At 58.8% G+C, this 14,183-nt stretch overlaps 1 protein-coding gene across 2 annotated transcripts in view; it reads left to right on the top strand.

Moving 5' to 3' along the window:
* Positions 1-13,618, top strand: part of KIF19 (kinesin family member 19) — a 29,484-nt gene extending 15,866 nt beyond the window's left edge. Inside the window, exons 4-20 of one of the 2 annotated variants that reach the window (XM_004041050.5) lie at positions 408-495; positions 802-938; positions 2,001-2,126; positions 2,540-2,734; positions 4,157-4,303; positions 5,562-5,684; positions 6,952-7,117; positions 8,168-8,342; positions 8,474-8,672; positions 9,642-9,912; positions 9,993-10,114; positions 10,595-10,728; positions 10,977-11,082; positions 11,275-11,362; positions 11,943-12,340; positions 12,564-12,723; positions 12,964-13,618. In XM_004041050.5, coding sequence (XP_004041098.5) covers positions 408-495; positions 802-938; positions 2,001-2,126; positions 2,540-2,734; positions 4,157-4,303; positions 5,562-5,684; positions 6,952-7,117; positions 8,168-8,342; positions 8,474-8,672; positions 9,642-9,912; positions 9,993-10,114; positions 10,595-10,728; positions 10,977-11,082; positions 11,275-11,362; positions 11,943-12,340; positions 12,564-12,723; positions 12,964-13,094 — 2,766 coding nt within the window. In that variant the 3' untranslated portion in view covers positions 13,095-13,618. The remainder of the gene's footprint in view (positions 1-407; positions 496-801; positions 939-2,000; positions 2,127-2,539; positions 2,735-4,156; positions 4,304-5,561; positions 5,685-6,951; positions 7,118-8,167; positions 8,343-8,473; positions 8,673-9,641; positions 9,913-9,992; positions 10,115-10,594; positions 10,729-10,976; positions 11,083-11,274; positions 11,363-11,942; positions 12,341-12,563; positions 12,724-12,963) is intronic. The other variant, XM_019028580.4, reaches the window with a different exon arrangement.
* Positions 13,619-14,183: the final 565 nt, after the last annotated feature.

Raw genomic sequence — 14,183 nt, 5'->3', positions numbered from 1 at the left:
TCGCTTGGCTCCTACCGAGCTGGAAGAGGAGCTCGAAGGCCATCTGGTGTGAGGAGGACAGGGGCAGAGGGTGGGTTCGGCGAAGCTACCACCCTCCTCGAGAACCCCCATCTCGCCCATCTGTGGGATGCTCCCAGGAACAGATGTGATGCATCCTCAGGGCGGGGGGCCAGGAGCCAGCTGTGCAGGGAGGCGTCTCAGGTGACCTGGGCTCTCTTTCAGCCTGATGTCCCCCACTGTGAGTGTAAGCAGATACATCCCCTCCCCCACCCCCCCCCCCCTCACTTATCTTGGGGCTGGGGCTCCAGGGACAGAAACCTCTCCTATCGGAGGTCAGGAAGAGCCAGTGGGTGCCTGTGCTGTGCCCCGCCTGTGTCCCGGCCCCTGACAGGCTTCCTTCCTCGCAGGAGATGGTGTATCAGGCTACCACCAAGAGCCTCATCGAGGGCGTCATCTCAGGCTACAATGCCACTGTCTTTGCCTATGGCCCCACAGGTAAGGGGAATGCCCAGACTGTGGGCGAGGACTGCAATGCCCCTGTAATCCCCGTCACCCTCCAACTAGTCTGACCCTGGCTGGGGCAGGAATCCAGGATGTGGTCGCTCCACATCTCACCCAGGGCCCTCCAGCCCCAGAGGCCCCAACCCGAGCCGGGGCATCATCCTCCCCACTCCCCACCACCTCCCTGGCCATCTGAGAGGGCCCAGCCTTGAGGACAAACCCCAGTTTCCAGGAGTGCCTGCCCAGCAAGGCCTCCCTCCCAGCCCCACCCCGGTCACCCTCCACCTTGTTCTGCCCCAGGCTGTGGGAAAACCTACACCATGCTGGGCACAGACCAGGAGCCTGGCATCTATGTTCGGACCCTCAATGACCTCTTCCGTGCCATCGAGGAGACCAGCAATGACATGGAGTATGAGGTCTCCATGTCCTACCTGGAGGTGAGTCCCCCAGCCTAGGCTCAGATGGGGCTGGCCTCCCTCCCTGGGGCTGGTCACTGTGCAGCTTCCCGGGGCGCTCATCACTGCTGCCCTCCTGCATGCCTACTGTGAGCTCCACTTTACAAACATCGCAGGCTCATCAGAGAGGTTAGGCAACTAGGCCAATGTCACACAGTAAGCGAGGGAGCGGGGATTCAAACTCAGGACCCTGCAGCTTCAAGGCCAAGCTCCACCCTGTGCCACGCTCACCACCTCACCATCCTCACAGGCCCATTCCTTAGAGCAGACCCTGTCTGCCCTGCCAGGCTGCCTCCAGCGACTCTGTGTATGTGGGTACAGTGAAAACTGAACATACATGTACAGTCTGGAACCTGTGGGCCTTTGCCACCCAGCCACAGCCTCCTGGTGCCCACCCCATGGGAGTGCTATCACTAGACAGTGATGGGATGTCAGGGACTGGGGAAGCACACAGAGTCCAGAAGAGGTGGGAGGCTGGACTTCATCTGGCTCCTCCGGGAGCTGATAATCTCCTGGGTGACATCTTAAGGAGGCAGTGAGGCACAGCACCAGCAGCTGCTGGCCAACAAGGTGTTGATTCAGCCAGCAAGACTCACTTTATGGGGTGGGGGTGCCCCCAGAAGGAGCATAGGGGTTGCCTAGCAATGAACAGGGCTCCTCACTGGGTGGGGGAAGGGGGTTCTGGTCATTGGTCAGGTCCCCACACAACTAGGTCAATGTCACACAGTAAGTGAGGGAACGGGGATTCACACTCAGGACCCTGCCCGGTGCCCAGCCTGTCTGGAAAGGGGTGCTCCTTGGTTTCGAAGCCTCCTGTAACCTTGGCTCCAGCAGCCCGATGTTTCCTGTGGATGCTGAAGCCCCTGACCCCATAGGAAGGAAAGGGCCTTTCCTCCTAATCAGGGCTCTTCTGAGAAGAGCCTGGGCTCAGGAAGGGTGAACTCTTGTCCCTTTCCTGCACGAAAGGAAAGGGGACTCAGCCCTGGTCTTGACCTCCTGCCCTTAGTCTCCCTTCCCCCACCCCTCCCCCACCTGTCCCATCAGATCTACAATGAGATGATCCGGGACCTGCTGAACCCCTCCCTGGGCTACCTGGAGCTGCGGGAGGACTCTAAGGGGGTGATCCAGGTGGCCGGCATCACCGAAGTCTCCACCATCAATGCCAAGGAGGCGAGTTTTGTGTGGCCAGCCTGGAGCCACTGAGAGGAAGCTCACCGCCTGAGGGGCAGGAGGGGCGGGGACTGAAGCCAGGGAGCTGCTGCCCACTCAGCTGAGGCTGGGACAGACAGGCAGAACCCTGAGTGGCAGCAAGGAGGGGACTCACACCTGCCCCAATGCCCCCACCACACTGACCCTGGGAGAGTAACCAGGCAACACTGCCTCTCCATTTACACAGAGACCCTGACCCCCAGAGAGCCGAGGCACACCCCAGGCCTCTCAGCACACGGAGCCCAGCCTGCTCCATTCTGCCCTTTCCCAACCGCTCAGCCATAGGACCCTCCGTGCTAGCCCCCTCGGGGGCTCCTCTCTGCCGGAGCATCTACGGCAGTCGCTAAGAGCTGCCTCTCCTCCCTCCCACCCAGATCATGCAGCTGCTGATGAAGGGGAACCGGCAGAGGACCCAGGAGCCCACGGCCGCCAACCAGACGTCCTCCCGCTCCCACGCGGTGCTGCAGGTGGCCGTGCGCCAGCGCAGCCGGGTCAAGAACATCTTGCAGGAGGTGCGGCAGGGCCGCCTGTTCATGATCGACCTGGCTGGCTCAGAGCGTGCCTCCCAGGTGAGGCTGGGACCTGGGCTGGGCAGAGGAGGAAGGGTTGACCCAGGCAACAGCGGAGGGCAGGAATGGTGACTCCCATGCAAGGCCAGCACCACAGGAACAGGGGAGACAGGTTGGGAGGTGGGGACAGGGACGCTGGCATCTCAGCTTCATAGGAGTTGGAGCGGGGAGGATGTCACAGCGAGGTGGAGGGGATGAGTGGAGACCCCCGGGTTAAGGAAGTGAGGAACGTTCCAGAGTAGCAGGGTGGGGTGGAATGGGGTAGGGCATCCCGGGAAGAGCCAAGGAGCTCTTGTGGGAAGGGGAAGGAGGATGGGGGTTTCTCCAGGGAAGGAGACTGTGGCTGCCCTAGGGGAGGGATCCGGGAAGACAATGAATGGGCCCAAAGGAGTAGTTGGAGGCAGGGAGAGACAAGCATCCCCTGACTGGGAGGACTTGGGACATCCTGGGAGAGGACACAGCCAGTCACATCACCAAGAGGAGAAGGTCCCCATCACCCATTTCTGGCAGCATCTTTGTCCCCTCTCATGAAGCTTGGCTTCGTGGCAGCACCTTTGTCCCCTCCCATGAAGTCCTGCTTGCCGAGCTCTGCAGCCTTGATGGCAGCACCACCCAGCTGGTGTAGGTCTGGGCTCCCTCATGCAGGCAATCTTGGGGGTTTTATGGTCACCTGAGCAATGAGGCTGGGTGATGTCACCATTGCTGGCACTGGAACAAATGCAAGGGAAATGACAGTGCCAGAAAGAATGAACAGTCTTTCGTCTTTGAACATCTGGGGTCGGATCCAAACAGGTCAGGTTCAAGAAACTTACCCCTCCCTTCCAGTAAAGCCTGGGGGGCTTCCTGGAAGGCACACAGGGGAGAGGCCTGGGAGGAGAGAGAGTGCCCTTCAGCCACTGGAGCGAGCTGGTCCCGGCTTCTCCAGGCTAGGCAGAGCCACCTCCTAAGGAGAGCTGCAGGCAGGGCCTCCTCGGCTTTGACATGCTCCTGCAGGCCCAAGAAAAGGAGAAGAACCTGCCCTCCGCCACCATGCACATGTGCACGCGCTTTCCTCCTTGCTCCCTGGAGCATCCTCTGGAGCACCTGTGGTCCTGCCGGCTCCCAGCTGAGCTGCCTGGAAAGCAACCTCCCTCCCATCTCATCCATGGCACTGTGTGTCAGGCCGTGCCACGGCACCTGCCCTGGGGAGAACCGGCCATCTCAGCCCTCCTCAGAAGCTGTCAGCCCATCACTCTTGTTCAGAGGCCTCCGGGTCTCTTAACCTTCTCCAGTGCCCTCAGTGGCCTTGGCAGGAGGACGGCCACAAGGTCCTTGGGGGTTTATTACCCAGGATCACCAGGTCATTCATTGGTGGGGTGGCTGGGGAGAAACCCAGTCCCCTGCCTCATCAGGCCACACCTGTGCCCTTTGCTCGCCCCCTAGACACAGAATCGTGGGCAGCGTATGAAGGAGGGGGCCCACATCAACCGCTCGCTGCTGGCACTGGGCAACTGCATCAACGCCCTGAGCGACAAGGGTAGCAACAAGTATATCAACTATCGCGACAGCAAGCTCACCCGGCTCCTGAAGGTACCAGCCACAGCTGGGCCTGGGCACTGGGCACTGGGCACCAAGGGTGAGGCTGCCAGATTAAATAAATGAAAATACAGGGCACCCAGCTAAATTCCAACCTCAGGATACACAGCAAAATTTATTTTAGTGTAAATATGTCCCATGAAATATTTGGGCTATTCTTATGCTAAAACAAAGTAATTGTGTATCTGAAATTCAAATGTAACTGGGTATCCTGTGTTTTATCTGACGACCCTAACCAAAGGCTGGGCAATGGGAAGGAAAAGGAGCACGTGATACCCCCATCCAGGGCTGTGGGTCAGAGCCATCTAGATTTGGGGGTGCAGGTGGGCAGTCAGCCTCATGGCCCCACAGGTCTGCTGTTTGGGGGTGGCCTCCTTTGTGCAGGGGTGTCCTTGGCCTTAAATTATAGCAGCATCACTGAGCGCCCACTCCTGGCTGGTCTGTTGAATTCAGTACTTCACTCTATTAGCTCCTTAGATCTCGTCAACAACTCTATGAGTTTGAGGGATTACATTTGCAGATGAAGAAACTGAGGCACAACTCAGTTAGGTAATGTTCCTAAGGGCTCACACTAGTAAGTGCTGAAAGTAGGATCCAGTCAGAGGCCTCCCTGGTCTAATATCAGAGTCACCGCTTACTTAACATTGCCAGCAGCTGCCGTCATGACTGCACCTAGAAGCCGGGGAGGTGGGGACAATTGCAAAAGGACTGCCCCCTTAAAAAGCAAGGAAGGCCGGATGTGGTGGCTCATGCCTGGAATCCCAGCACTTTGGGAGGCCGAGGCAGGTGGATCACTTAAGGTCAGGAGTTCAAGACCAGCCTGGCCACCATGGTGAAACCCCATCTCTACTAAAAATACAAAAATTGGCCAGGCATGGTGGCAGACGCCTATAGTCCCAGCTACTCGGGAGGCTGAGGCACGAGAATTGCTTGGACCTGGGAGGTGGAGGTTGCAGTGAGCTGAGACAGTGCCACTGCACTCCAGCCTGGATGACAGATCGAGACCCTGTCTCAAAAAAAAAAAAAAAGAACTAAAGAGGTGAATGAGCTTTTTAAAGGTTACACAGCTGGTAATTGCTGGAGCAGGGCTTTCTTCCTCCCAAGCCTCACACCATATGACGCTCGGCAGCCGGGTCCCTTGAGTGTAAAGAGACAGAGAGATTGCACTAGCCAGGGAGGGCATTGTGAACAGCCTGGCAGGAGGAAGGCCTGAGGAGGCAGTCCCCGCTGACCACAGTCACTTCCCATCCAGGACTCTCTGGGAGGAAACAGCCGCACAGTGATGATTGCTCACATCAGTCCTGCGAGCAGTGCCTTCGAGGAGTCCCGGAACACCCTGACCTACGCCGGCCGGGCCAAGAACATTAAGACTAGGGTGAGGGCCCCTGGACCATCCACCAGGACACACCTTCCTGGGCTGAGATTCAAGCCCCTGGGCTGATCCCTGCCACCCCACCGCACTCTCTGGAACCAGCCACTGCTGCACTGGCCTCATTCCCTAGTTGATCGTCACCTCTACACTTTCCCTGAACCTCCAAACCCTGCTCCTCTGCTGGGAAGCCGACAGCTCCCAAGGGTCCCCGCTTCGTCCAGTCCCAGGACTGTGCTCCCCCTGCCTCATCCCCTCTTCTCTTCCCTTCCTCGTCTTCAGATGCTCATTTAGACCTTTGCATTTCCAAAGCACCTCTTCATGATGGTCATCACAGGAGGCAAGCTTCATTGAGCACTTGCTGTGAGCTGTTTCACATGCTACCTCCTTTGATCCTCAAAAAACAGCAGTGTTATTGCTGTTCCCATGTACAGATTAGGACAGCAAGGCTTAAGGAAGTGACTTCCCAGCTGGCCAGTGATGGCGCTGAGGATGGAAACGAGATCTGCCCCATTTCCAAGTCCGTGTCCTCACCTGTCTGTAAGCATGTCGGAACCCTTGCCATCCGCTTAGAAATCCATTTCCACCTGTTCGTGTGCGGAGGAATGGGAATGGATTCATGTATGATAGCATGTAGGGAACATTCTCCCAACACCTAACACTTGCCAGCTGCTGCCCTGAGGGCTGTAAGTTTTATTCCAACCCCTCAATGGGGGACGGGAGACACATTCTTGAAACAGCTCATTGATGGTTCAGAATATTCCCAAGAGCAGGTAAATGATGCCAATGGTAGGTGCTGGGGCAAGACAGGAACAGGAGGTGGGGGTGGCCTGGTGGGGTCCAGTGGAACTCTCTGGAGACTGTGAGTGGGACCCTGAAGGCTGGGAGGACATTCCAGAAAGGTGGGAGCAGGGAAGGCACAGGTTCCAAAGGCAGGAAGGGGATGGCGTCTGTGGTGGGTATGGGGAGAGCAGGACAGGTCTTCAACTGGAGTGGGATGTTCATGCAGGAGCGGTGAGCCCAGAGAAAATCAGAGAGATGGGGGTGGCCCTTCAACAATGGGTGGAGGAATGAGGACGTTCCCCGCAGGCATTAGGAAGCCACTGAAGGTTGATGAGATCTAGCAGTGAGTTGTGGAAGTGGAGGAAAGGAGGCCATTACTGTCACCCAGAAAGACTGGGGGAGGCAGGGGGAAGAAAGGCCCTGCGGGCAGGCCTCGGTGAGTGCACCTGGGGTGACTGCATCCCCTCCGCTCCATACGTGTTCCCTGCAGGTGAAGCAGAACCTCCTGAACGTCTCCTACCACATCGCCCAGTACACCAGCATCATCGCTGACCTGCGGGGCGAGATCCAGCGACTCAAGTGCAAGATTGATGAGCAGACTGGGCGGGGCCAGGCCCGGGGCCGGCAGGATCGGGGTGACATCCGCCACATCCAAGGTGTGCCTGTGGGTCTGTGTGAGTGGCAGCCCCCTCCGGGCAGCCTCACGTTGCTCTGGGATCAGGCCATGTTGTGTTCAAATCCAGAATCGGGCTCTTTCTGGCTGGGTGGTTGAGCTAGGCACTCACCAGCTCTGAGCCTCCTAGCATTCAACTGTTAAATGGGGTTGTGATCTCTGCTTCAGACAGTTGCCAGAGATCACAACCCGATTTCACAACCCCACCTTGGAAGAGTAGGTGGGATCCCACGAGGGAGAGGCACGTGAGCAATGAGCTGTGCAGGGCACACACTAAGGGCTGTGGCGTAGGGCTGCGAGGTCATGCCTGCACCCCCGGAATGGGCTCCATTTCCTTGTAGACCTGCATATTTGCTATGATGGTTTTCCAACAGACAGTAAAGCTTCTTTTCTAAAAAAATTTACTAATATAAAGAGAGAGGCAGACAGTAAAGATTTTTTTTTTTTTTGAGACAGAGTCTTGCTCTGTTGCCCAGGCTGGAGTGTAGTGGCATGATCTAGGCTTACTGCAACCTCTGCCTCCCGGGTTCAAGCGATTCTTCTGCCTCAGCCTCTCAAGTAGCTGGGATTACAGGTGCCCACCACCACACCTGGCTAATTTTTGTATTTTTAGTAGAGACGGGGTTTCACCATGTTGGCCAAGCTGGTCTCGAACTCCCAACCTCACGTGATCTGCCCACCTAGGCCTCCCAAAGTGCTGGGATTACAGGCATGAGCTACTGTGCCTGGCCACAGACGGTAGTTTCTAGGGGCACCTTTTTATAGTTGGCACAGAGGTGCTGTAAGGGTTAGCAGGAGCCCAGTTCATACCAAGGAGCTGGGAATCGCTTTTGGGCAACAGCTTGAAGACTCAATGTGGGAGTGGGGTGTGGGAGGATGTAGTAATCTAGAGGGTCTTCCTGGAGGAAGCAGTTGGACAGGAAGTGGGAGCACTGAGTTGGGAAGAAAGGGAGGGGAGGGCCCCAGGTGGGCCCAGGCTTTGCTAGCTGAACTTGCCCCCTCCTCTACCTTGCACACCCTCACTCATCGGCAGCTGAGGTCCAGCTGCACAGCGGGCAGGGTGAGAAGGCCGGCATGGGACAGCTTCGGGAGCAGCTCGCCAGCGCCTTCCAGGAGCAGATGGATGTGCGGAGGCACCTGCTGGAGCTGGAGAACCGTGCCATGGAGGTCCAGATTGACACCTCCCGACACCTGCTCACCATCGCCGGGTAAGCCTCCCGCCCAGGACCCTCCAGGCCCCACCCGTGTGCCTGGGACAGAGGAGCACGACCTGTGGCTGTACAGTGTGCCCTGCCCCCATGGCCTGAATGCCCTGTCTCTCTGGGTGGGGCTGCGGCAGCTGGAAGCATGAGAAGTCCCGCCGGGCCCTCAAATGGCGGGAGGAGCAGCGAAAGGAGTGCTACGCTAAGGACGACAGCGAGAAGGACTCAGACACAGGCGATGACCAGCCAGACATCCTGGAGCCGCCCGAGGTGGCCGCAGCCCGGGAGAGCATTGCAGCCCTGGTGGGCGAGCAGAAGCAACTGCGCAAGCAGAAGGTGTCCAGGGTTTGGGGGGGGGGCAAGGAGAGTGGGTTTAGGGGACAGGGTGAGCAGGTTTGAGAGGCAAGGCGGAGGGGCCGGGGTGGGGGTAGCCGTGAGACTTGGGAACTCAGGCCACAAATCCTGTGTGACTTTGCTAAGCTCTTTAACTTCTCTATGCGTCACATTCCCCACCTGTAAAATGGGAGCAGTCCATGGTGCAGCCCTCATGGGGTTGCTGGGAAGATTACATAAATGCCTGGCACATACCAAGGACTCAAAAAATGGTAACTAATGTTATAATTAGGGTTTTTCAGGCTGGGCACAGTGGCTCACACCTGTAATCTCAGCACGTTGGGAAGTTGAGGTAGGCAAATCACTTGAGGCCAGGAGTTCAAGACCAGCCTGGCCAACATGGCGAAATCCCGTCTCTACTAAAAATACAAAAAAAAAAAAAAAAAAAGCCTGGTTGGTGTGGTGGCTCATGCCTGTAATCCCAGCTACTCGGATGGCAGAGGAATAAGAATCACTTGCAACCCTGCAGAGGTTGCAGGGAGCCGGGATAGCGCCACCACACTCCAGCCTGGGTGACAGAGGGAGATCCTGTCTCAAAAAAGAAAAATAATAATAATAATTAGGGTTTTCCCAATAACAGATCTTTGCGTTCCGTTCTGGGACATACCCAGACCAAAGGGGCTTTAGGGTATCATGAGCCCTGAGGGGGTCACATGGGCTGGGGTTGAGCAGTTATCCCCCAAGCTGGTTCCAGGGGTGGTTTGCGGTCAGGACAGCAAGAAAGTAGACACTGAGGGGCCACCTTGGAGCAGTCCCTGATTGTAAGGCCCAAGATTCAGCTTTTAGGGTTGGCCTCAGCCTGGAGCTCCAGACAGATGCCTGGAGTCCAGGCGCTGGAGGGGCGAGGACGGGCTGGGCAGGCGGATCGGACCCCTCTCCCGGCTGCCAGGTGCTGACCTGCGCCTCCTGCAGCTGGCGCTGGAGCAGCGCTGCCGGGAGCTGCGCGCGCGGGGCCGGCGCCTGGAGGAGACGCTGCCGCGGCGCATCGGCTCCGAGGAGCAGCGCGAGGTGCTCAGCCTGCTGTGCCGCGTGCACGAGCTGGAGGTGGAGAACACCGAGATGCAGTCGTACGCGCTGCTCCGCGACGGTGCGCTCCGCCACCGCCACGAGGCCGTGCGCCGCCTGGAGCAGCACCGCAGTCTCTGCGACGAGATTATCCAGGGCCAGCGGCAGATCATCGACGGTAGGGCCCACGCCCCCGCGCATCTGAGCCACCCGCGGGGGGCCGCTGGCACTCGCTGAGCCCTGCCGCTTCCCCGGCAGACTACAACCTGGCCATCCCGCAGCGCCTGGAAGAGCTCTACGAAGTGTACCTGCGGGAGCTGGAGGAGGGCAGCCTGGAGCAGGCCACCATCATGGACCAAGTGGCCTCCAGGGCCCTGCAGGTGGGTGGGCGCCTGGGCGGCCTGAACATGGGCACATGTGCCCAGGGAGGGGCTGACGACCAAGGCAATGCCTTCAGGCAGCTGGAGGGGACAGGATCAGGCTGGCTGGCACCCCAGGCAGTTGACTCCCTTTCCTTCTTACCCCACCCAAAGCCTTGTCAAGCCTGAGTAAGACCCTCCTCCCTGGGCACTCCTGGGCATCACTTGCTCCCACCCAGGGTCTGAGGGTCAGGGCTGGCCATCTGAGATATCACAAATGGCCCCAGGTGCCCTCCCAGGAGACCAAGCATCAGGCAGTGCCACTGGGGAAGCCTAGCAGACCACAGCTTACCCCCGAGGACCCAAACAGAAGCCCACTGCCCTTCTGGGGCTCCCAGGCCATCTTACAGCCCTTGTCACCCTGTGAGCCTTTGTGACTCTGTGCTGATTTGGTCCAGGACCAAATCTTCTAACTGTCCACCCTGGCTCCCTCCTCCCCAGGACAGCTCCTTGCCCAAAATTACCCCAGCAGGAACCTCACTGACCCCAGATTCTGACCTGGAGAGTGTGAAGACATTGAGCTCTGATGCCCAGCACCTGCAGAACAGCACCCTCCCTCCCCTCAGCACAGAGAGGTGAGATGGGGGCCACCTGCCCCAGCCCCCCCCCCCCCCCCCGTGCCCTGTCCCAGAGAGGCCAACCCAGACTAAGGCTAAATGGGGAACACAGAGCAGCAATGAGAGGGAGCAGGTGGCCCAGGTTTGGAGCCAGGACTCCTGGGTTCTCTCTCCTTTCACACCAACAGCTTCTCCCCTGGGGTGGGGGTGGGACCTCGGTGAGATAGCCTGGTCTACAGCCACTCATCTTCCTCTGCCAACTTCAGTGAAGGCCACCACGTGTTCAAGGCTGGTACTGGGGCCTGGCAGGCAAAAAGCTCCTCTGTGCCCACCCCACCTCCCATCCAGCTCGGCAGCCTGGTGACGCAGGAGGTGAGCTCTCAGTACCCGATGGCCCCACAAGCTCCACTGCAGCGGGTGCAGGACGTGGGGGTGGACAGCAGCAGTTGGGATGGACCCTTTCCCAAATGGCACCAGCTTGAGGCCCCGCTGTCTCTGCTGAGTGGGGCATGGGGTCCCTGCTGTGTTTAAGGGTTTCCTCCTCCCAACCACTCCACCCCACAGGCCCCAGCTCAGGACAGCCTGGGCAGCTGGATCAACTCTTCCCCTGACAGCAGTGAGAACTTGTTGGAGATCCCCTTGTCCCACAAAGGTATGTGTGCCCTCTGCTGCCCTGCCACCTCACCTGGCCTTGTCTAAACTGTTCAGATCACCCAGCTCAAAGCCCTTTCCTGCCCTCTGCACTGCCAAGTGCAACCATGCATTGGGTGCTACACATTCTGTAGAGGCACCATTGCCCCTGAGGATTAGTCAGTCAAGGACACTTAAGAGTCCTCTCTAAGTCAAGGACATTTAGAGAGATGGGGGCAGAATCGGAAATTAGAAAAGAGACATGTGGCATGGAGAATTATGTACCCCCCCCCCACCGCCTCCGCTCAGTAATCACTGTAATAGCAAATATCGATTCAATGTCTGCCCCCTGGATAATGTAGGTTGAGCCCATTTCCTCAATTAATCCTGGAAATAACCCAGTGGCATTAGTTTTACCATCTCCCATTTGCAGATGAAAGTGAGGCTCGGAAATGGGCCCAAGTTTCTTACATAGCAAACCCCTGGAAGTGCTGGGATTGAAACCCAGGCGGTCTAGCTCCTACCCACGTCTGCCATGTCAGAGGAGGGTGTTGAGAGGTGGCCTTGATCTCGGGTTGGGTGTTGCCTGTGTCCCGCTGCAGAGAGGAAGGAGATCCTGACTGGCACCAAGTGCATCTGGGTGAAGGCCGCCCGGCGGCGCTCGCGGGCCCTGGGCACCGAGGGGCGACACCTGCTGGCGCCCGCGACAGAGCGCAGCAGCCTGTCCCTGCACTCACTGAGCGAGGGCGACGATGCGCGGCCACCAGGCCCGCTGGCCTGCAAGCGGCCGCCCAGCCCCACACTGCAGCATGCTGCCAGTGAGGACAACCTGTCCAGCAGCACGGGCGAGGCCCCGTCCCGGGCAGTCGGACATCATGGGGACGGCCCCAGGCCCTGGCTGCGTGGCCAGAAGAAAAGCCTGGGCAAGAAAAGGGAGGAGTCGCTGGAGGCAAAGAGAAGGAAGCGGAGGTCCCGATCCTTCGAGGTCACCGGGCAAGGGGTGAGGCAAGGCGCAGGGGTGGGGTGTCTAGGCACTCCCATAGCAGCTGGAGGCCTGAGGGCTGGGTTTCTCCAAAGGCTCCAGGGCACCTCTAGCCTACCCCATACCTGGAGGCACCACCCTCCACAGTCTCTGTCCCCAGCCTAGCATAGTAGCTGGGACAGATCCTGGTAGCAGATCCCTGTGCCGCTCTCGGCCTCACCCCACTGTTCAATCATCACAGCTCTCCCACCCCAAGACACACCTCCTGGGGCCCCATCAGGCGGAGCGCATCTCGGACCACAGGATGCCAGTGTGCAGGCACCCAGCCCCTGGTATCCGGCATCTGGGAAAGGTCACGCTACCTTTGGCCAAAGTCAAACTCCCTCCAAGCCAGAACACAGGTCGGTATGGGCAAGGAGGGGATGGGGAGGGGAGGCCTCCACCAGGCAGGGGAGCAGAGAAGACACATTGCATTTCCTGCGCCTGTGGCTGCCCCTTGCTGGAAGCATGGTTCTAGCAGAATACTCATGGGACTGGCATCCTGGGGTGGTGCCCCTAGAGAGTTCAAGGCCACTGGGTGATGGGAGAGGAGTTGGGGAGGCATTCCGAAACCACTGATCCTGCCCCTTTCCCTGTTGCAGGCCCGGGGGACTCCTCACCCCTGGCTGTTCCCCCCAACCCAGGTGGTGGTTCTCGACGGGCTACCCGTGGGGCCCGCCTGCCCCACGGCACAAGCACCCATGGCAAAGATGGATGCTCCCGGCATAACTGAGGGGCCCTGCCTGGAACTGGCTCTCTCACCTCCCAAGACTGAATGGGGTCTAGCAGGGCATGGGAGGTGGAGGCTGGGCAGATGGAGATGACCAGGAAGTAAGCTCAGGATCTCAGCAGGCCAGGGCTCCTGAGACCCAGGAACTGGGGTCTCTGCCCAACCCTCCCATGCTTTCAGTGCCACCGGGGAAAAGAGGTGAGGCCAGGGGACATGGCCAGGACGGCTGGGCTCCCTGGCTTCCCAGCCCTGGACAGAATGCTGTTGCCAAAACCCTGCACAGCCCTGAGGCCAGCCTCAGCCTTGGAGACGGGGGAAAGCAGCTGGCAGTGAGATGGGGCTCCTGGCCCACGTGTGGGGCATGGGCATCCTGGATGGTTGGGGAGGTGCCGACAGGCACTTCACGTATTACAATTGGGGATGTGGGTGAGGGAGGGAATCTGGTTTTGTTACTTGGCAGTGGTTTTTTCTCACCCTTCCTTTTTAACAATAAAATCCCATTTGGGTCTTGATGGTTGTGTTGGAAATTTGACCTTGTCTGGAATGTGGGGTGGCCATGACTAAGATTCAACCAACTCCCGCTCCCCCCGGTCCCCATCTACCCCTGGCTCGCTGTATAACACCAATCTACAAATACCTGGGGGAGAGGGGTTTTTCTCTAGATCCTGAGGCCTCTCCCCATGGTGGGGCTAGCAAGGTCCGTTATGTCCCTATCCCACCGGCCTTCACACCTGCCCAGGCACCCTCCCAGGAGAGGTCAGGGACTTGAGGCGGCCCAGATGCCAGAAAGTCTCACAACCCAGATGAGGCGGTTGCCCCTCGAGGTCAGGGCTCAGAAACAGCCCAGCTAAGCCCCTCAGCCTCAAAGTGAGGAAACTCCTGCAAGGGGAATGGGGTGCTCCCTGACTCCCCCGCAAGGGGAACGGGGTGCTCCCTGACTCCCCCGCAAGGGGAACGGGGTGCTCCCTGACTCCCCCGCAAGGGGAACGGGGTGCTCCCTGACTCCCCCGCAAGAGGAATGGGGTGCTCCCTGACTCCCCCAAGGGGAATGGGGCGCTCCCTGTCTCCCAGGCAGGTGGGTTGCTGTGACCA

Source organism: Gorilla gorilla, chromosome 4 (genome assembly GCF_029281585.2).
Source record: "Gorilla gorilla gorilla isolate KB3781 chromosome 4, NHGRI_mGorGor1-v2.1_pri, whole genome shotgun sequence".
In the NCBI taxonomy this organism is placed as follows: domain Eukaryota; kingdom Metazoa; phylum Chordata; class Mammalia; order Primates; family Hominidae; genus Gorilla; species Gorilla gorilla.
Note: the sequence above shows the minus strand (reverse complement) of the source record. Positions and strands in the feature narration are given on the sequence as shown.